The sequence below is a fragment of the Lissotriton helveticus genome, chromosome 10 (genome assembly GCF_964261635.1).
Source record: "Lissotriton helveticus chromosome 10, aLisHel1.1, whole genome shotgun sequence".
NCBI lineage: Eukaryota > Metazoa > Chordata > Amphibia > Caudata > Salamandridae > Lissotriton > Lissotriton helveticus.
In genome coordinates this window covers 324617231-324641001 of record NC_136071.1, presented here as the reverse complement: position 1 = coordinate 324641001, position 23771 = coordinate 324617231, and the positions used below count along the sequence as shown (strand labels likewise).

The window sequence follows — 23771 nt, the reverse complement described above, 5'->3', positions numbered from 1 at the left end:
CTACTATTACAGAAACTGCTGGTGCCCTTAGTAACTTAACAGCTGAGCTTCAGGCGGATCGTCTCATGACGTTGCAGAACCGTATGGTTCTAGACGTAATACTTGCAGATCGAGGTGGGGTATGCAGAATGATCCAATTGAGCTGCTGTGTTTTTATTCCCAATAATGCTCCAACCGTCTATGAAGCGATCTCTAAGCTACACAAGATTTCCGACTCTATACACGTAGACAAGGGAAACTGGTCCTTCATGGAGTGGTTTTGGACTCTGGTATCAGCGTGGGGATGGAAGGTTCTGATGGTCATTGGTGTCATCCTAGTATTTCTGTTCTCATGCTGCCTTATTATCCAATGTGGTCCCGCTTTGTGTAGCCTCTGTGCTGCAACCTGTTTCAGAAAACCACCGGCATTAGGAGAAAAGACACGAGACAGAATGATGATGCAACAACATGTCACTGACCTAATGAGCATAGAGTTAGATTCTGACATAGACTGAGTAATTGCCTATGTAAGGGCAAAAGGAGGGTCTGAGGTTCCGTGACGATTTTAACCCGTGTTTGTAACATTGTCGCAAATGCATAATTTTGGTATCAGTGAACCGCAAATGATCCATTTAGTATATCCTGGTGTTTTCGCTATGCTACGAGCAAGAGCACTCCTGTTACAAACACATTTCTGTTCTACCCGTGGCATCCATCTTAGAACAAGGAAGCCATTTTGTATTCCTTGCCCTCACATAGTCAATGGACACGCAATGACCTCTTTTCATTTAAGGACACGTAGGCTTTAGCCGGCAATTCACCTTGCTAGTGACACGTGCACCTTAGGCCAGCAACGCTGTGGCAGCATGACTCGGCAAGAGCTGTCTCCCCAGCCTGAGGCCAGTCCTGCTATACTGGTTCTCGTGTTCGTTGGTCTGATCATGATTAGGCGGCCGAAGCTGGTAACCGTGCCCATTTACGACCCACAACCATCTCTTATCCTACTTTTCTATCTTCTGCACCTGGCTCTGCTCCTTTCCTTCTGGGCCTTTATTAGGGGGAGGTAACGAAATTTACGATGAGGCGGTCCGGGTCTTGAATGGAAAGTTGACATGGGATTATGATGGAATAGTGGGAACCCCTCGTTCGTAATGTTTTGACATCAGATATTGTTGACGATTCCTGTGCAACGCCAAATATTTATTGTTTAAGATACAAAGGTTTTGGAATGTGCTAACATGTAAAGAAATTTGCCTGAAGCCCAATATTCAGTATATAAGGAGCAACCCTCTTTGTACAAATTGAACAGGCTCCTAGATACTGCCCATGTGTAGTTTCTGTGACTTCTGTGTCCCTGCAGTAATAAACCTTTGGTCTTTGACGCCACCATCGAGAAGCCCGTGTTTCTGTTTGTTTATGCACCGAGGCAGGTTGAACTCCGGGGTCTTCGGGTGTTATCCCTGACACCTCTGGACGGAACCAAAAAGTCCAGAACTCCACCGTCAGACATTGCACCACCAGTTTGACGAGTAACAAAACCCAGATGATGAAGCATGACACCTAGCTTGCTGGGTGGGTGAGGGTTTTAGTCCCGAAAGGGAGGATTCCCCTCCCTTTCTTCTCTTGTTGGGGCCCCTTTCGTCGTGCGGTTCATTCCTTTCTTTCACCTTTTGGGAACAGCGTACCTTGTATTGTTTCCATTACCACGAAGCCATTACCACACATATGCCTGTAGCACATATACCTTTACGACACTTGCCTTTACCACGAATATGCCTTTACTACGCATAAATGATCATATGTGTATATGGGTAAAAGTATCTATCTATCTATCTATCTATCTATCTATCTATCTATCTATCTATCTATCTATCTATCTATCTATCTATCTATCTATCTATCTATCTATCTATCTATCTATCTGTCCGTCTGCCTGTCTGTCTGTCTGTCTGTTCCTCTCTCTCTCTCTCTCTCTCTCTCTGTCTCTCTCTCTCTATATATATACATACATACACACACACACATATATATATATATATATATATATATATATATATATATATATATATATATATATATATATATATATATATATATATATATATATATCGAACACGTTCAAACCAGCGTATCCCCTCCTTCAGTCATGGAAAGGAAAACACACAGGAGCCGTGGCCTCTATGCTTTGTGCAGGTTTATTCAAACACAACGTCCTAGGCGTTTCGGAGTGATTCTACTCCTTCATCACGGGCAAAATTTGTGCATTTCAACATGGATAATAAAGTAAAGTAATGTGTCACGTGATCACAAACATAAACAAAATACTTCGTCCTTGTTGATCTTACAATATTTCATTTCAGATATAACTACATCATATGAATTACATTTTCAATTTTAGTATTGTTGAAATGATAGCTACATGCCAGATACGCTTTCAGTAGAATATCGGCGACCCAAGCACTTCAGTTCATATTTTAGTATTTTAACCTGTTATATCATTTATCAATATATCCAAATCATAAAATAATATATTAATGGTTGCCCAGTACATTCCTGTATTAAATAGATAAACATCCTATTTCAACAAAAATTCGGCAACTCCGAGACACGAACCTACGGTCTCAAAAGACAGCACTTCTGTGAAGCCTATTAATCACTTGAGCTAGTCAGATTCAACATGCTCAGTCTATGAATTACGTGATATCTTCAAATTTGTTGAACTTTGGTATTGAAAACCATACTTATGATATAACAGTGATTATTTTAAATTGTCATCTAACACAATAAGAAAATATTGCCCTAGTGGGCAAAAACAAGTTCATTGAAACTGAAATGCCGTTGTGTCCAACTTAATTATGCCCCAGTGGGCTACTACTCTCCTGGTCATCTGCGTAGTCCTTCATCAATCAATCTTGTATGTACAACTGTAACAAATAAGATAACAGAGGCAAAGTCTTGTTAAAATCTTCATAGCCAAAAAAGTGGTTTATGAAGAAAACACACAAAATTCTAAAAACAGCAATCAGAAAGTTTCACAGCAGCAAAATTATATTCAATGTGTTGATACAACTAATTTAGTGTAAATGCACTGACAGTTCCTCGTCCATATTTAGCCCATGGGGTACTTTGGTGTTAAATCTGATAATAAATTTGGACTCCAATTTCCTAAGTTCCAGTAATCTATTCACTGACCATGAACTGATATTCCTCCTCTCCTCAAGTCCACCACTGACTCTACTGTTTTCTTGTTTTCTATCCCAACTCTACATTGAACTTACACTGCTGCATCAGACGACTCCCTGTGACCAACACAACAGTACCTACCAGTGCGCTTTTGACATACACTTCCTGCTAAACTTTTCCTCATTCACAACCATGAATCACACCAACCATTCACTCAATGACAACCAGGATAAGACTCCTTCACAAATGTGGTGACTACAGCATTTCATATAATCCCGATATTACATAAGCTTTGAACCAACTACTCCTTTTAAAATGACATCTCTTCACTACAGCTTCAGTCACAACATCTTGCATTTACAGTGGTGTAGCTGTTGGGGCTTTTACCTGCCGTCTCGGGCATCAATAGCAAGCCCTCCAGCTCCTCAATGCATTTGCGGCAGGGCGGCAAACGGAGAAAACTCGCCAGCACCCCCCACCTTACACTGCGGCCGCTGCGGCAAACGCAGGGACTGTCACTGGGTGCCAGAGGGCTAGCTACGCCACTGTGCATTTATAATCAATAACTCAACCTTCCCACGACATTTATTGGTCAGTCTAAACAAAGGATTTCTCATCACATCACCCCTCTAAGAAAACTAATATATGAACTCCTTGCCTACTTTTTTCACTACCCATTCTCCCTCCTACTTTATTCTCCCCACAGCCCTGCCTTAGTCTTTCATTCTGTCTGGATTTTCTCATAATTAACCTAAAGGAACTCATCTCTATATTCATCTCCACTAACCCCTCAAGTGCCAGATAAGAACTTTTCACTTTTACATTTTATCTCACTCTTGCAGGGTGTTTGACTACCTTATTTCTCTATTTGGTCCCTGTCACCTAATTGTGAATTACTCACATTGGTTCATATCTGCTGTTGGGGTACCCATATTGAAAAGTCCCCCAGCTGACTCTGCCTTGGAGACATATCGGGCCAGCTTCACTTATGAGTAGTAAAGATACAAGTGCAGAGTTTCCGCACTTGCAGGAGAGTCTCTGCACTCGGGATGGAAGCCCCAGCCTCGGGCAGAATCTCTGCTCTTGGGGCTGAATCTATGAAGTTCTCTGTGTAGTGATTCTGCCCTGAGGGCTGTGATTCTGCTTCGAGTGCTGAGACTCTGCTGTGAGTGTGAAGACTCCGCACATGGGGGCTTAATTACAAGCCCCTTGCGCCACCGCTACGTCACTTTCCATATTAAAAGTGACGCACTAGCAGCGCAAGGGGCTTGTGAATCAGGCCAATATAACCTAGTATCCCATCTACCTTTTTTCTCCTAGATCCAGAAAACCAACAGATAACAGCTGAATCAGTACATATTTGTTCTTAAATCTGACTCATATCTTTTCTAATTAAGCTTTTGTGCCCTTCAGCAACTGAAAACATTCTCTTTCCTATGTTGCTAACTTCATTTCCTCTGCTCATGACCACTATCAATCTTCTATTCTAATTCCTCTTGACCTGTCTAGCAATCAACATTATAGATCATCCTATTTTGCTTTCCTCCATCCACATCATTGGTAGGAAGCATTCTGCTCTGCATTGACTCTACTCATCAATAAGACCACTCCTTCTCAGTGGCATGGGTTTGCAAAAAATCCCCACCATCTACTCTGCCAGTTGGGTCACTCAAGGGAGAGTCCTAGAAAACCACTGTTATTTAACATGTGCACATCACTTGATACATCATCTCTTCTTACTGTTTTGTTTCCACATTTACCTTGATAATACACACATCTTCTCTATTCCCACCCAATGGACTAGAAGGGGTGCCAAGGTTCGTACTGCAGACAAGTAAAATTGACCTGCAAACTGCAGATTGAATAGCAACATACTGCAAAAACCCGGTTTTGGTGTGCCCTTCAGGTAACTGGGCTCTGGCACAACTGCACCTGCTGCACTATTGATAGCTACGTACCTTTCCCACCCTGTTTCCCTGCATCAGATCACACTTAGCTGACCGCCTCACTACTGTATGACATTGGTAGGGCCTCATATTTTACATTCAAGACCTCCAGACTGATGCTCTTTACTTTCCTTCCTCATCGGTAATGATTCCCCCCGCAGTTCTATTTAATTTACCCCTGGATTGGCTTCTTCCCCTCAGCTATACATCCCTGTGTACTTTTCATCCTTTCAATTCACATGGAATTGTTTACTACTACCACTGCCACTACAGCATATCATCCAGTACTAAACATTAGAAAACTGTTTACCTGACTCTCATTCCATGCTGTTAACACACTACTAAATGACTACTACTTACTAAATTGGACTATGAAAGCAACCTGCTGATGGACTTCCTTCCGTATTCCTTCTCCAGTTTAGACATTGTTTTGAACTTTGATATCAGAACCTTTTTAATCCTGCTGAGGTATGCAACCATCAAACATTTTTTGTCTCAAAGCTGGATGAGTTTCAGCCGTGGTGTTTGAACCATTTTGACAGTGTTGTTGCTGCCATCAAAGTTACATCACTGATGTCATAGGATTTGTTAAATATCCAAGCTTTTTGAGAAGAACAAGTGTAGCAAATGTATTCAGCAGGAGAATGCTAAGGGTGTATCAGGTAGGTGCTGGTGCATTTTGGGGAAAACTGTTGCAAATATATTGTGAAAGCATAGTATTGAAGTGAAGTATCATTTAATGTCAGCACATTCTCCATTGAAATGGTCACTACATTCGCTCAGACATACATTTTATTTATTAAAAACATGCAAATGATAATATGTGGAAATTGGTATTCAGGAAATAAGTATGTCTTGATTTCATTTTGATCCTGTATTGCCAGACCGAAAGTCACAAACAAAGATTCTATTTTAAGAAAAGGCTGAACCCTCTGCAAATATACAATAGGAAACCTTCTCACATCAAGGAGATGTAACCACTTCTCCTCCGACAAACAAGGGGAAGGGAAAAATTCTGTTAGAGTCACCTCCTGCAGCTTGTGAAAGAGGTAGCTGACCTTTGGAGTGAAAGCTTGAACTGTGACCAAGACCACCCAGTCAGGAAACATTTTGTAAAAAGGATATTTACAAGACAGTGTTCCCAACTACCCTAATCTCCTGGCCTAAGTAATCGCCACCAAAAAGATTGTCTTAAGTTTAATCAATTGTAACTCAACCTCTTCTAGAGGCTCAAAAGGAGCTGACATTATTGTCTCTGAAGCCAACATCATATCCCATGCCGGAAAAGATATAAACAACCACGGCCAGCAATTAGACAGACCCTTCAAGAGACATGAAACCAAACCATCCTCATCCAATAAATTCTTCCATGGATCCTGGAATGCTTGGATTGCTCCCACTGCACTCTCAGCATAGTCACCGTTAAGCACAAGTTAGACCCATCTTGCAAAAATTCCATCACCATGAACAAACTCACAGAAGTAGGATCAATATCCTTCCTTCCACACCACTTAAAAATAGAACCCCAGTGCCTATGATAGGAACAATGAGCTAATCATTTCCGAGAAGCCTCCAAAATAGCCACTAAGGCATCTGAAACTTCCTGATCCCTCAATACATTCCTCTCAACCTCAAGGCCATCAAGCTGAGCTTCCGTAGACTCTCTACCCTCAATATTGGGAAGTCAAGAGGAGATGGCCTGTGGAAGAGGCCATTCTGGAGCCATCTGCATCACTAACTGCAGCTGAAACCAATTGGCCTGTAGCCACTGAGAAGCCACCAGAATAACATTGACCTTCAACTTCCGAACCCTCACAAGAAAGGGCCTGATTATTGGAAACAGATGGAAGGCATACATCAGGCCCTTTGGTCATTCACATGATAGTGCATCTATTGCCCAAGCCTGAACATTGCTTTCCTTGGCACAGAACTTCTAAACCTTGCCATTGACTTGTGAGACAAACAGATCTACAACTGAAAGACTCCACTGCCAAGTCAACAGAGAAAACACTCTCTACTCCAGAGAAAACTCTAGATAGTAAGGAATCTCTCATCTGAATCTGAGAAGGTCTGCTGTCACATTAGAAATGCCTTAAATGTGAATCACCCTTAGAGACAGAAGAGAACCCCAAGCCCAGGAAAACATCTTGTGCATATTCCGCCTCAGATTCCTGCAGCGAGTCCCCCCATCTGTTCACATAAGCCTTGGGCATGACATTGTCTGTTCTTACTAGAATGGATCTCCCTTGGAACTGAGAACTGAAGGCAAGAAGAGACCCCTTCACTGCTTCAAGCTCTCTCCAATTCGAGGGCACCCTTGCTTTGGTGCGAGTCCAAAATCCTTGTGCCTGCAAAGCTTCTCCCCAAGCTCCCCAGCCTGGCAAACTGGTATCTGAGGTTAGAGTCACAGGTTCTGGAGGATCCAACTGTACCCCTCACAATAGTTTGTCTAAGTTTAACCACCCTGCAAGGACACTTTTGACTTGCCAGGTGAGTGGAATAGAACCTGGCAGATCTTGAGAACTTGGAATCCCAGTTGAGAAGGATCAAGGTGACCATTTTGTGGAGATGGAACCGAGCTCATCGATCCATGAAGATGGTAAATGCCATAACTCTCTGGACCCTGAGCCAAGAGTCTACCTTTGGCTGGTTGCATTTTAATGTTATGTTATGTTATATTGGTATTCATAGCGCGCACAACTACTCATGAGTATCCTGGCGCGAAGCAATAATACACCTATGGCGAGAGAAGAGAATTAATAGGCCTGGCTGAAAAGGTGAGTTTTGAGAAGTTTTTTAAAACATCTTATGTCCTGAATGTGACGTAGGACTATAGGTAGGGCATTCCAAAGAGTGGCTGCTTTTACAGAAAACGATTGACCGCCCAACCTGGCGTGACGGAAGTAAGGAATTACCATCAGACGCTGGGCCTCCGACCTTAAAGATCGTCTGGGAATGTAGAAGGCCACTCTCTTCCTAAGGTAGGAGGGGCCTGAGTCATGTAGGGCTCTGTGGGTTAAGACCAGGGCCTTAAATTGTATCCTCTGTGCCACTGGCAGCCAGTGCAGTGAGGACATTTGGGATCTAATGCTAGTTCGTTTAGAGATGCCCAAGAGGAGTCTCGCCGCAACATTCTGGATGAGTTGTAACTTATTGACCAGGAATTCTGGTATGCCCAGATAGAGTGCGTTGGCATAGTCCAGGCGAGACAAGATGAGTGCTCGGGCAACCATCTCCTTGGCCTGTTGGGGAAGCAGGGGAAAAAAACAGCCGAAGGACTTAAGGGTCCCAAAGCAGATGCCCGAGAGTCTTTTTATGTGCTCTGAAAACCTTAGATCTTCCCGAAACCAGATGCCTAGATTCTTGGCTAGGCCACCTTCGGAGAGAGGGCGGGGAAAATCAGAGGGCCACAATGCTTCTGTAAACTGAGCGGGGAATTGCCCATAGAGAATGATTTCCGACTTTCCCTCGTTGCATTTGAGTTTGGCCTGGGCCAGCCAGGTGAATACGGCGGCCAGACATTTTTGCACCGCATCTACTTCTAAGTTCGAGTTTTCCCAGGTAAACAGCAGCTGGGTGTTGTCGGCGTAGGCCATAATCTTGGCGCCCAGTTCTTCGGCCAGGAAGATCAGGGGGGTCATGTAGATGTTAAAGAGAAGCGGGCTCAGCGTCGAGCCCTGAGGGACCCCTTTCTGAACTTCTCTGGCTGAGGACAAATAGGGAGGCATCCAGACTTGCTGGGAGCGGGAGCTGAGAAAGGATTCCAGCCATGACCACACGGCCCCGGAGAGGCCAATAGATGATAGGCGTGCCAGGAGAAGTTGGTGGGGTACCGTATCAAAGGCGGCAGAGAGGTCTAATAAAATCAGAGCCGCTCTGCCGCCCCTATCCAGACATTCCTTGATTGACTCCGTCACCTCGACCAGAGCCGTCTCAGTGCTAAAAGATGATCTGAAGCCAGACTGCGCTGGGTGGAGAGCCCCCGAGTCTTCTACAAAAGCGTTCAATTGGCGAAAGACAACCTTCTCGCAGACTTTAGCCAGCGCTGGTAGCAGGGAGATGGGCCGATAGTTAGCTGTTATGAGTGGGTCTGCTGAGGGTTTCTTTAGTAGTGGAAGGAGCTTAGCCTGCTTCCATTGTCTTGGCACCGTGGCTGATTGCAGCGACCTATTTACCAGGCTTGTGACTTCAGTGCCTATAGTGTCCGCCACTCCAGCCAGAACCCTGGCAGGGCAGGGATCAGAGGGTGATCCAGATTTTAGCGATTTGAGGATAGTCAGAATATCAGGTAGTTCTGCCATGTCAAACTAGGATAGGTGCCTGCTAGGGGGAGGGCAGGATGTACATAAATTTTAATAGGTTTTGGATGTGACCCTGAAGTTTGGCAACCCAACCTGCTGGGAGATGAACTTGCCCCTGCAGGGTCAGAAAATGAGCTCCAATGAAAATGAGATCTTATGTTGGTTTTAAAGTAGATTTCTGCCAATTGACAAGAAATCCATGAGTGCGCAAAGCCCCCAGAACCCTGTTTTCATGGAACAATAGCATATCTTCAGATGGGCCTGCACGAATCAGTCGTAAAGAGAAGGGTGACGAAAAATTCCTTTGGAGTGAATCAGAGCTGCCAAGGTTGCTAGGACCTTGGTGAACACCCTCGGGGAAGACTTGAAACTGAAAGGGAGAACTAGAAACCGATAATAATCATTCTCCGGGGCAAACTGCAAATATTTTTGATGTGAGGGTTTGACTGGCTCATGGAGATACACATCTTCTAAATCTATGCACACCAGCCAATCTCCTTTTATATTAAAGGAAGAATTGTCTGCACAGTCACCATCCAAAAGTGCAGAGTTTGAATCCAAGCAGTGGCCCATTTCCGATCCAGAACCGGTATGTGAGCTCCTGACACTTTCTGGACAAAGAACAGGATCGAAGAAGCTCTCTTGCCCTTTTCCTCTGGAGGGACCTGGATGATTGCATTTTTCCTGAGCAACTGTTCCACCCCATGTACCAGAGCTAAACGCTTAGGACCATGTGACGGAACATGGGTAACTTTCTCAATAGTACTTTAGGGGAGGCTTCCAGAATTCTGTTGCATAGCCATTGCTGACAATGTTGAGTACCCACTTGTCTGTGATATTCTGTCACCATGCAACCACAACATGAAGCAGCCTCCTTCCTTCTTGAAATTCTCCTGGTGAACCATAATTTTCAGGATTGCTTTTGAACTGGACCCTTCTTCCTAAAATCCTTCTTTGATGAAAAAGGCTGATACTTTTGTTTGTGGTTAGAATATGCCTTGATATATTTATGAGGAGGTGACCTGGACTGCTGACCCAAAAATCTCTTATAATCTGATCTTCCCTTGAAAGGAAGAGTATGTTTCCAGTCCTTGAAGGCCTTAAAAATTATAGCATCCCTTTGTTCGCCAAACATCATGTCTTGAAATTGGATTTTCATCAGAGTGTTCTTTTCAACAGCCTCTGTCTTCCATTCTCTTATCCATAGGTGTTGCTGGGTGCCACCAAGGCCCCTGAAGACATTGCAGTTGCTTAGACTATATCTGTTGAGATATCTGCCAACAGGCATGCTTGCTGCTCCATGCCAGCTAACAGCTCTGTAATATTTACCACCACAGGGGCAGCCCTAACCACCTGAACCAGGGGCTGAATTAATTTCTGCAGACAAGGGTTCTGATGTGTACAGCAAACATTAACAAATCATAACAATATTAATAATGAAAAAAGCAGAAAAAAAGGTATTTTGGCCCATGAAAGAAAAGTAAATAAAAAGATGTGCGTGTAATTATAGAAAAATACAAAATTTATTAAGATTTTAAAAGATCATATAAAGCTCAGATTTGTTGTCGGTATAACGGAAACATTGTGAAACATATACAAAACCAGACAAGTGGCAAACACATAGAGGTTACATAAACACAAGAGAAGGCCACAGTAGCGTTGACGGCGTTGAATAAAACATTTTTTATTATTGGAGAAAACAGTGCAGTGTTTTGAGTCGGAATTGCTGCCCCAATTTGCCGAGCCTGAACTTAAGTTAAATCTGTTTGGGTGCCACTACATTGATGGATTTGTGGCTACCATTTTCGATCCAAGTTCTTTAAAATACCATGTGGGAATTCAGTTCTTGACACAAACTCTGGCAATTAATCGAATTTGAAGCAGAGTCTATAGCGGTTGGCTATTTTTAACCTGTATGCTGCTAGTACTTCTTGGCTTTTACTCACAAACGAATTTATAACGCTGAAATTGGATATTCAAAAGCTCAGTTAACACATTGTCCTGAGGATGACCATGTATTTATGACAATGGTCGAAACGCCGTCGAAGCTACTGTGGCCACAAATTAAGGAGGACACATTGTTTTGTGTACAGGAGTTCTTACATGGTTTTTAGAACTCTTGTGTTTATGTAACCTCTATGTGTTTGCCACTTGTCTGGTTTTGTATATGTTTCACAATGTTTCCGTTATACCGACAACAAATCTGAGCTTTATATGATCTTTTAAAATCTTAATAAATTTTGTATTTTTCTATAATTACACGCACATCTTTTTATTTACTTTTCTTTCATGGGCCAAAATACCTTTTTTCAGCTTTTTTCATTATTAATATTGTTATGATTTGTTAATGTTTGCTGTACACATCAGAACCCTTGTTTGCAGAAATTAGCTAACAGCTCTGAACACTTATACCCCACCTGAATTGCCACAGCCAACTGATAAAAGTCCTTAAGAGCAGACTAAGCTGCATAAGCCGCATACAAACTAGCCTTCAGGGCCACGTTTTCTGCAACATAGGCTTTCTTTACACCAGCATCGTTCTTTTTATCGGCAGGGTCAGAAGGAGAATAAATCTAGGGTAATTGTAGTTTTTCCAATAAGGGTAGCCAGAAAAGAGTCAATTTTACCATTAGGTGGAAGAACGTTTTCACCTTCTAGCGTGCAAAGCTTCTGCAAAAAGCAAGATACTGAAACTTTATCTACTTCTTTCCACTTCGACATGACTATGTCCTTAATCACACCATGAAAAGTCATAGCCATGGCACTAGGCTTAGAATACTGTGGTAATAAGGCCTCCTCTTCAATATCCAGGCAAAATGGAAGAAACCCCAAATTCTGATGCACATGAGATAAAGTTCCCCACATCTCCTCTCTCTTGAGAAACTTTCCTTAAGACTTTGAAGGGCAATTAGAGTCAAAAGAAGAGGAATCTATTTATTCATGATTGTAAGAAGTCCTGCTACCCGTGTTCCTATTGGCAGAGGCTAAAGCCTTAGATACTGCAGCCACGATCATATCCTATACCTCAGATTGAGATAATAAAGGAGGTAAAGGCCCAAAAGCAGCCCCACCACCAGCTGCCACCTTAGCTGGAATCTGGCCTTCATCATCAGAGGAAGAAGAGGAAAAAATCACATGCTTCCTCTTTGCTGTTTGTTTTCCCGACATCGTAGCCATCAAAAAATCAGAAAGACAACTGTCTGGCAGCTACATCCTCCTAAATTGTCCCCCTCCCAATATGATTCACTCCAGTAGAAAAATACAGCCCAGGGTAACCAATGGAGGCCAAGCATAAGACCTCCAACCAGTCATTTACAGATATTGACATAAAAAACATAAATACTGTCCCAAAGGGGACCTAACCACCTTTAACTGGGAAGCTTCTCTCCCCCTCGGCAGTTCTACTGACACTACTGGAAACAGTGCACCAGCTGCTATGGGACCGCCTAACCCCATCCAAGCGTCGCATGCTGCCGCAAGTATCAGCTGCCCTGCAAAAGCCCCACCTCATGCAGCAGGATCTGCTCCAAATTTGTACATTGACCTGATGCCTTACATTTTCTGCTTCTCAACACCATATGGTCATCCTTGAAACTGCTTTTCGATCCTTATGTTGGTCAATGGGGCCCATCATTGCCGATAAAGAGTTTGGTACGAGACACAAAAAGACAGGAGTGACGGGGAAGGGGTTTTAATTCAATGAGACTGTGTGGGATTAGAATCAGGGGAAGTAGGAGTGACGCACATGTGATGGCTGCAAGCAAGGGAAGGGCGAGGAGGTAATGCCATCTCCTGTATTTGGAGCAAAAGAACAACAAATAAATCACGACATGTCAAATCTGTAAATGAGCCTATTTTGCAACTATTTCCTGTTACTAGTCAACATTTTTCTATTTTTCACTGTCTAATCATCCAAAAAAACAATGTCTTTGTTCACCACCTCATTTACAACAATGGGTTGTTTTATCTACCATAACTGATTATCATGCTATGTACTGCTACTGGCCTTATGTAAGACAATACTGATAGAATTGTTATGCCACTCGTGCAAATGAATAAATGCATAAATAACCTGAATAGTGAGTGCTAAAAATGAAGGTCCAGATTTACTAAGCATCTTTGTTGTTCTCCCATTGGTGCAAGCCAACGCAAAGGCTTAAATTATATTTGCAAAATCACGCAAGTGGTGATTTGCGCTACCTTGCGTGGCATCATAAAGACATGTAATGCAATTAATCGGTTTTTGCTGTGTTGACTTACTTTTTCATGGTGGTAGATGTTCCATCAGTGGAGCATGTTCTTCGTCTGTGCATCCACCCATAGTATTTGACTCAATCCCACATTTACTGAAATCAGTAAATGTGGGTTTGCGTCTAAATGGTCTGCCATCTTGAGCATGACACAGTGCGGAGACATACGTTCATTTCTTCTTCTTACTTTCACTTTGTATTCATGATGTTAGGATTGTTTTTGTGCAGGAAGATACTCCTTTAAGGGATTGTTTGATGGTAGTAGCCAGTATAATGAACTCAAATGTATGTTTTATATCTCTTTTAGGGATGTTATGGTTTCCAAGTTGATTGTACTTTATGTTGTACTTTTATTGTTTTTATTAAAAGCCGAATAAAGAACACTACTACTACTCCTTCCTGTACAAAAACACTCCTTCCCATAATACAAACACCCTCGCACCATGGTGCAAGGGTGCCTGTGTTGGTGCTAAGCACCCTCAGGTGCACCAGGGCAGGAAAAGTGCTAAAGAGCACCATATCTTAGTGGAGATGGCGCTGTTCAACTCTCCCCCATTCACACAACACAGTGCCGCAACTTTTCTAGCTGCCCTGTGTTGCTCGAAATTTTAGTAAATATGCCTCCAGATTCCTCACTGGCTAAAGTTATATGTTGGTGCTCGTGCAACACAAAACAGTGCCAGTTTGCTAAGGTACGTAAAGCGCCTTTATTTGTACAGCATTTACATTTAGATGAATTACTTAATGATGATTAAAGATGATCTATGTTTGTAATATATCTTTTTTCTCTTTGGACATTAATCGATGCTTTCTGAAACTTTTCTAATCATGAATAAATTGTGATTTTATTTTTTTTAATGTGTGGTGAACGAGATTTCGTGTTGCTTTTACCAAGGCTTGTGTGTGTAGCGCTCAATTGCAGTGCTGTACTTTAGCACCTGCACCACCTTTAGTGAATAAGGTCTAATATCCTTCCTTCCTTCAACCCTCCCCTGCTTCCATGCTGACCTCTTTCCTTTGCTTGCTTCCTTCCCTGCTTTCTTGGTTTGTATTGCAGAATCTGTTTCATTATGTTTTTAATCTACAAAGAGAAAAACATGATCAAAGTAAACCATGTACTGAAATTCTCAGGCATCACACGTCTCATTTCAGACGCATTATCTTTGGTATGTTGGTGAAGAAACCAAACAGTATCACTTAGTGTACACTCTTCTAATTGTTCCATCTTTCTTATCTGACAGGCAACAACAGAGACTCCCAAAAAGAAACCAGACCCTGTCACGTCAGAAACTGTTGTGTTTTGGGGGCTGCGGCTCTGGCAGGTGATTGGGGTATTCTCCATCTTTGTCTTGGGAGTCAGTAAGTCACACTTATTTTCTTGTTTGTTGTCTTTTTTGATTTTCTGATAATTAAGCATCTTCCATCTTCAGTAAATGCTCTGTGCCTATCACAATTCATAATTGAGCTCACCGCCACATGCACTGATCTAACTACTAAACATCTGGGATTTGCACACATCTTTTGTTTCACACTTCAAATGTCTGATTGAGCCCCTGCTCATGAGCAAACCCAATTATTACTTTTGCTTTCTAGTCAGCCTGCAACATTGTCCTTCCCCTCCCCGGGAGAGAAAGAGTGAAGGGAAGTCTCAAGAAATAGCAGCTCAAAGCTGTTGATTGGGCAGCACAAGTGCACAAGAATTACTAGACTCTCAGGGTCTGATTCACAAAGGAACTCCACACTTGTGGGGGAGAACCCGCAGTTGAGGGGGAATCTCCGCACTGAGAATTCTTATTGCAGAGATTCCGCCCCGAAAGCAGAGACCCCCCCCCCCACCACCACCACCACTACGGGGCCTCCCACATGAGTGTGGAGGCCCTTTGTGAATTAGGCCTTCAGTTGGTCGAAAATCTTTATTAGTTTTGACTTTCCTTCCTCTAGTTGTCTACAATTATACTTCCCAGGACAACTGGTGTCATCTAGATTGAGGTCGTTAGATATAATGCATTATATTTGAGGCACAGCAGCCAAATCAACTGAGTTACTGTGCAACCCAGATTCAATATCCGCATCTAAAGAACTTTCATCACAAGGCTAAACTTATAATGTCACCATCTACTCAGCTGCTCATTGGTGCAATTAAGGTTTAACTATCTCAATTTATAACACAATGGATTGGAGATGAAATCTATTAAACTACTGCCCATTTTTCAAAATAGGTGGTCAAGAAGTGTTCTAAAACTGCATGTGGGAGACTAAATACACACAGTATAGTTTGGACATTGAATTGGCTCATGGTTTAAAAATAGGGTTATCATGAATAAAACATAGTTTGTCTCAAATCTGTGATTTTGCAAAATTACCGGATTTGTGCCCACAAAAAAATGTATGTCACATTGTACCAAAGGCACAATTTTAATCCAACATGACTTTCTGATTTACAAAATGCTCTTTTTGAATCATAAAATAAATCACACAGGAAAGGGGGCATGTAATGGGTTTGTTGACAAGACGAACAACAAGAAAAAAGTTCCTCTTGTGTCGCGTATATATATTTTTACCATCAATCTCTACCCTTATACACCATTCAATCAATACTCTGTCGTACTCACAATGATACTATGAGACCTGTTAATTGCAAATATATCTATCCTTTTATTAAAAATGCACATAATATTTCCTCCAATAAAATCTCATAACAACATTTTCAAAAATTAATTTCTAGATTTGGTTTCCTCTCCTATAACTCAAAGTGTTTACATCCATTTTCGATTTGGCACCTTACCCCTAAGATCAGTAACGAGTCAATGGCATAAAACCCTTGAAATTAGTATTTGTCCTGGATGTGGCCTGGTAGATGAAGAAGAGGCACATGTACTATTCTTCTGCCCGAGTTACCATGGCCGTGCCAAAAAATGATTATCCCTGTATGTTAAAATCTGAAACTAATAAAATATATAGTAGCCTTTAGAATAATAAAGATTGACAACCCCAGTAATAGCCATTGCCATGAGCAAATCTTTACAGGCAGTATGGCACCAACACGGTAGACTACTGATTGTGCCCTCAAACAACTAGGCAAATTTTTTTAATGATTGTTTTATTCTAATTGCATTTATTTTATATATATAGTTGGAAGAGAATTTTTAGGTATTTTTTGCTCAATTTGCACATGGTTTTGCTTGACTTCTGCTCTCATTTTGCACACAAGTAAAGGCAATATTTTTTTTTCATAGTGTCTCTTAATGAATTGTGTTGTGGCATGTCTTAAAATAGTTTTTGATGCATTTCTTGCAGTGTATTGCACATGTGCACTTTGATGGTACTTGGTTACCGAATAAAGTATATATTTTACTACTACACTTATATTGTTACTATATTTCTTCAATATTGTCCTCTATCACTATTTCTGTGCATTTCCTAAGTGGAAACCATATCTATCGATCATCATTATTTTCATACAAATAATGAAAGAAATATTATTCAATAAATGCAATACATATAAACCTCCCCCCTAAAGCTTCTAAAACACAATTTCAAGTGATCAAATAAAATTCTTAAAAACAATTAATCAAGTTATCAAGTTTCAAATACAGTGTAAAAGGGATAGAGGACAATATTGAAGAAATATAGTAAAAATATAAGTGATCTGTTTACATGCAATGCAGATTTGATTATATAGTAATGTCTTTTTTATGACACGTCATGCAATTCATTTTTTTAATAGTTTTTATGAGATTTTATGCAAGAAAATATTTTGTGCATTTTTTAATAAAAGGATAGATATCTTTGCAACAAACAGGTCTCATAGTATGATTGGGAGTACGACAGAGTAACGATTGAATGGTGAATATGGGTAAAGATTGATGGTAAAAATATATATAGGTGAGACAAGAGGGACTTTTTTCTTGTTGTTAGGTGTCTTAACCCTGTCCCTTTGGTTTGAAGGGTTGCTCTCTCATTTGTTTTCTGAGTTGTTGGCAAAACTGTTACAAACAATTGATCCGTTTCCGACTCTTAAAAGGGGCTAGTAAGGCATCCTCATAGTGGGGCTGTCCCAGCATGGTGACTGTTTGTACTGACAGAGAGCAGACAGTAATTCAGGGGACCACTGCATGCACCCTCAGAGGCCATTCATGGAAATCCAACTTTTATTTCTGTCTTTATTTCTGCCAATAGGGACTTCTTTAAAAAAAATCAGCATTTAGAGAAAACGAATCCAGGAATGGAGCTGTGTTATTGCTTGCATACCAATGTATCTGCATTTGTCAACCATTCACAGACAGCTGGAAATTGACTGATGCCTCATAAATATGAATGAGGCAGGGCGTTTTGCAATTCCCTGAAAATGGACCTTTTGTGATACAAATGATTACTACACGAGCTGGAAAATCAAAATATATGTGTGTTCACAAAGCAGTCAGTGTGCATTAACAGTGGCTGCTGTACGATCCAACCTTTGCACATAATCCCTGTTTTCGGAGGCAGTCTCATTTAAAAGCCCTGTTTAGTTTTAGTACTTATAGTGCAAAAAAGTTAAAGTAGCAGCCACTAACTACCAAAATCACCAACAACAGTCACTTGATCACCTCTACTAACTATTCTCAAGTTGAAGGGAAGGGGGCATCCTTTCCTCAAATCTTTAGCAAGTGGTAAACAACAGTCACTTCCACAAAATTAGAGAGCTTGTTAAAGTGACACAGAAAGTGACATTCTATGACATATGATCCAGATAAGAAGAGATGATGTGACAACTTCCCAGCCATGGATCCTCAAAGGACGTGGATACAAATCCTTCACAAGGAAACCAATCAAAGTACTTCAAACTCTGATGGAAAGGCACGTAGCAGTTCAAGTATCAAGAAGAGGAGAATAATAGTTACACGTTCGCTCCCTAATGACACTCTAATTGACATTCTACACCACCAGCTACTATGTTACTGCATGAGTAAGTCATCTGCCCCATTGACTCCCTGAGAGGGGGAGTACTGTAAATGTTTAATGTATATCAAATATCAAGTGCTTGAGAGACTGAAAAGAAGACTCATCTGACACCAAAGAGCCTAAGAATCATAGGTGTAAGATATCACATATCTCTCTTGTTTTCATAAAGAGCTAAAATCCTATTTTGTAAAGAGGGCTAAGATAACTAGTCAAGTCAAGTCAAGAGTTCTTTATTCGATGATTAAAAATCACTATAAAAGCACATATATATACAACTAATTGAAATCCGATTAAATCCTTATCAGAACCCTGCTTATAGTACAATCTATTTTTAAAAGAGAATTAACAATATAAATGCATTGGAGGACTTATCAATCAATCCCCCCCCTCTAGTTACCGTCAGTCGGACCGCCACTTTAATAAAATTCATAATACAACATAATGTCAATGGATCAATCGCTTGTTGTAAATAAAGTATAGCAGCCTTAGCATGTTTCAATTTAACTTGTTTCAGAATATCTACCAAGAATCTTCGCCTGGGCATTGAATAAAAAGGACACAATAATACAAAATGAAGGGAGTCCTGCGGAGACCTATTGTCGCAGCCGCAGGCTCCCTTCTGCTCAATTGTAGTTAAAAACCGTGACGCTAATAAATATGGTAATAAATTGAGCCTAAAACGACACGTTAAAAACCTATCATGGGCATTATACATAAGGTATAAGTATGGCTCCATTCCCTCGGTACTTTTGACAAGACTATGGGCACTCACAGTTTTATTGGACCCTTCAACCTCAGCTCTGTGTTTTGTTTTCTGGGCTAGAAAGGCTCTCTTTTCGATCACTGTGTCCTGAGGTACGATTGTAAAAAACAGGTCAAGGACAACCAATATTTGCCCGGCGGTATCGCCTCTTTAACCCACAAAATATTAATCAATGAAGAGGCAGGCGCTGGAGACTGGAAGGCAGGAAACAAGGTTTATTCTCTCCGGAGGAGAACACATCAGTTCAGACAGCCAGTATCGTCACGAGGTGCTCTAACCGCATCTCTGAGGCCTGGCCTCTTATACACAGTTTTATGATCTTTATTGCAGGTAACACATTCTTGCAATGCTTTGAAGTATGAAAGGACATCCTCGAAATCTCCCCTTCAGGCCCGTTCCCACACACATTTACAGTTGAAGTCCCCACCCCGGTCACAACAGGTGATGATTATCGCGCAGCTGGACATTCCGCCGATTCACGGAATGTGTGGGGTTGATCGGATATCACAGGGTGGGGGCTTTGATCAATTCGAGGGTCCTTTAATGGGGGAAGCTTCCTACTGTACGGGGGGGGGGCAATAAACAGTATCCGCAGAGCTAGGTGGCGGCCTGGGAACGAGGAAGACAAACGGGCACACAGGAAAGGGGGTTTGTATCAAAGGGCCTGGGACCATGAAAGGAATGAAGGGAGGTGTCGCGCTGGGAACAGGATGGGGTTCTGAGGCAGAGCTGCGCTGAAGAGGGGTTTATGACCCAAGGCATGTGAGAGCGGGGGGGGGTGGCCAGTGCGTGGGGGGTTTGTGAGGGCGAAGGGCTGTGCTGGGGGCCAGTGGCGTGCAGAGGGTGGTTCTGATCGAGGCACCTAAAATGGCGGGTGCGTATGACAAAAAGTGTGGCATCAGGGGAAAAGGCAAGATGGCGCAGATAATGTTTACCAAATCGTACTAATTTTCCACAGTCCTCCCTTTAACATTTCCAAGACATCTTGCTGGCCTATTTCCTATCCATGTCTACTGCGGCGGTCATAAGTAAAGAAGTAGGAACCCAGGTGAAGGAGCTATAAACATAACATTTAAAATCTTTCGTCTTAGGAGGCGGGCCTATCGATAAGCTCGTTTGCAGGAAAGTCATAGTAATGCAATATCGGACAAAAACGATTCTGTAGTGAGAGCGTTGAGTACATTTCATAGATGCTTATAGTCATTCGGAATATGAACTGATAGGTTATTACATATGTAAGTTCTTTTCACATTCGGTTGGAGCACAATCAATACAATGGTGGCTGGGAGAGAAATGAGACGTAGTAAACGCGATAATCAGGGGTGTCATTGTTCGAAGGGGAAGTCCTATGGTCATGGACCATTATTAGTGAGTTCTCAGCATTCTTTGTCGTCTTCTGTTGGCACTGTGGAGCACCGGCGGTGGAGCTATGTGTCCAGCTCTATTCTAGGTCCCGCGTTGCAGGGCATGACCTTTTCCTCGCTTTCCTGGTCAAAAAGGTCCTTTTTGCCCTGTGTCCTTTTGAGTCGATTGTCAAAGAGTTCAGGTGGAAGAAGGGGGGTGTGTGAGTAGTCCTTAGGGTAGGTCGGAGGAAAAGGGGATGGAGCAGGGCCAGATCGGGAACAGACCAGGGGGACGGAAAATTTTAGGTAGGTGGGCCCATGACCGAGTTCAGAGAGCTGGGACTTTTCGGCACATGTTGATCATCGAGCAGGGGCATCAGGTCAGCCCTTTCCTCTCATTTTGTCGGAAACAGTGCCTCGTCCTGCGACTCCTTACTGTTGCGGTCTCGCCTTGGCCAATGTCGCAGATGTTCCACGATCTGTAGTCAGGCCGCGTGCTCCCTCATCCGGTCTCTCTCTCCTCCGACAGTGGTACCCTTAAATGAGTTTGAAAAGACAGTCTTTAGAGAATTGGCAGAAGAAGGTAATCACATAAGTCTATTTCTCTCCCAGTTCCAAGCAAATGAGAAACATCCGTTACATTGGGGTTCACAACCAACATATAAATAATTGATGATGGGCTTGCTGGATTTCCTATAACTTTCCTTCGTAACTATTTCGTTGGTGTTTGTTGGTGTTACATTCATTGTCGTGGTACGAGATCTGGTACCTATTCATTGCATTTTGCTTATTACAGTTACGTCAGTTCTTCTGGCAGAGACCCACTTTCCTAGTACGAGCCTTACGAAGCTATACCGTTCTCCAGGGTTTTATATTTTTTTTTTTCGAAAAAGTGCAACGTGCTATCACCATGGTCTGATAGGTATCTTTCTGAGGAATGAACATAGGCTAAACAATTTTCCATTCTATCAATGCATCCTACCTTTCAGCTAAACATTTTACTTTTAACAGGGTTTATTGCAACTATTTCTTCATTTCGGTCTAATCTTAACTTTGCAAACATCATTCTGAGTTCTACATAGTCTCTTACAACCCGGCTACTTCATTAAAAACCGAGGTCTTATGGAAAACAACTAGGAACATAGCAAACTGTGGTGAGGGACTACCGTCTTGCTTTGTGTCATGAGGGCGTTATCTAGCAGAAGGCCACAGTTCAGTTGGTAAGCGTTCAGTGACATTTCTCGAATTCTAAACTCGGTAGCTTGCTCATCAACAAATCATTTCTAGGAACAACGGCTGGCCTGTGTTAGTCGTAAGTCGACCCATCTCTTACAACCGGTGGTGAGGGACATTTTTAAAACTCTCGTCCGGGGCAGCTGATACAAAACTGAGGGCGTTCTGGGAAGATGGGGATGTTTCGATCACTTTTACTGTTTGGGTATTGAGACAATTCGGGACGGGGAAGGTCGCGTTATCTGAGGCATTTTTTTGTTATCATAGAAGCCACTGACATGTAGTTCCCTTATTACGGGTCAGATTAGGGAACCTCAGTCGTCTTACCTGTCCTTTCCTTTTTGGCCAATTCTAGGTTTCATCAATATTTAGCAGAAAGGAGAGGTAGTGACACGGCATCAAGGTGATTTTATTTAAGACAAATTTTGTGCAAATACTTGCGGTATTTGGAGCCAATTGGGTGGTGCACCAGGGGTGGCGGTTTGCCAATTAGGTGCTAGTCGTTCGGAAGAGTGAGAGTGTGGAGGAGAGGGAGAGAGAGAGAGAGAGAGAGAGAGAGAGAGAGAGAGAGAGAGAGAGAGAGAGAGAGAGATGTGCAACAATAGGCTAAATAGTACACGTGCGACATGGGGAGTGGCCGTGTATTAAGATAGGCTATTCAGCGCACTACACAACATGAGACATTACGGGTCTGTGTTAGAATTTCGAAAGCATGCAGTTTGGGTCGGACGAGCATTAGGCCGGGTACAGGGGACATGCATTGAGTAAAAGGCACCATTGTGTCGCACTTCTCGCACTCTCGGTCCTTTGACTAGTTAAGTCAACGCTTCAGTCGCATAAAAACATTTTCTCATAGTTTCAGACATACGTGACATGTGCCCTTTCACGCAACACGGATTAGGGGTGATCGTGTTTCATCATATCATACAACTTATTGGCTCTTTCGTTACAAGAGCAGTTTGTGGGCGTGCTTAGGTGCCACCTTGCAGCGTTAGTCCGCTTCATGTATCAGACATGGCGAGGCTTCAGATCTTAACCATACCTCAGTCGTGATTCCAATGTAACCTGTAGAGGGAGGAAAAGAGGGGAAGGGAGGGGGACAACATTCGAGCATATCAAATGCATGGGCACGAAAGTCCTTTACTTACCACATACTCGTCTTATCTCCTCGGGATAGAATCCCTGGGGTCTTGGTTTCTGAAGCCAGGGGGGGGGGGGGGGGGGCAGTGTGTCCTTATAGGCCGGGTGTAGGGAAACGTTAAAAATCAGAGGCACTTAGTGCGAGGTATCTAGTTGGTAGATGTATCTAGCTATCGGGGTCCTTAAATCTTTTCCAACGCTGTGATGTTCTAAGGCATATCAGCTCTTCGGCCAACTCTGTTCCCTAGTACCTTTGAGTGCCGTACCTTTATAACATTCTATCATTTACACCGCTTCACTTTACCCGTCCTCAGAAGTCGAGGTCCTTCTCCATGCGTTAGTTCCTAAGCCAGTCGCATACTTGGAGGCAGAGTATCGTGTCTTAGATTCGATCCTCCATCCGGGGCTGAGCAACCATTTTCTAATAACCTTAAAAAGAGAACAAAGCAGGGTGCACAGAAAAACTCTCCCGCTGATCCCACATTTAAAAAAGCATGCAATACCTGTTCATAGTTTGGAAAACCTTTATTTGCACAATCGTTCAGCATGTAGATATGAGGGTGCAATCGTATTTGGCCGGACACGTGATGGCTGAAGCACGTACAGTAAGGGGGGGTATTTTGCAGCATTAAAAACATTTAAAAGGGTTTATTTAGTCATTTGCAGGAAACTAAAAAGGTCTATCAATA

At 42.3% G+C, this 23771-nt stretch overlaps 1 protein-coding gene across 1 annotated transcript in view; it reads left to right on the top strand.

The window, feature by feature from the left end:
• Nucleotides 1-23771, top strand: part of TMIE (transmembrane inner ear) — a 636311-nt gene that overhangs the window by 307390 nt on the left and 305150 nt on the right. The window contains exon 2 of the mRNA XM_078664238.1: nucleotides 14901-15018. Coding sequence (XP_078520364.1) covers nucleotides 14901-15018 — 118 coding nt within the window. The remainder of the gene's footprint in view (nucleotides 1-14900; nucleotides 15019-23771) is intronic.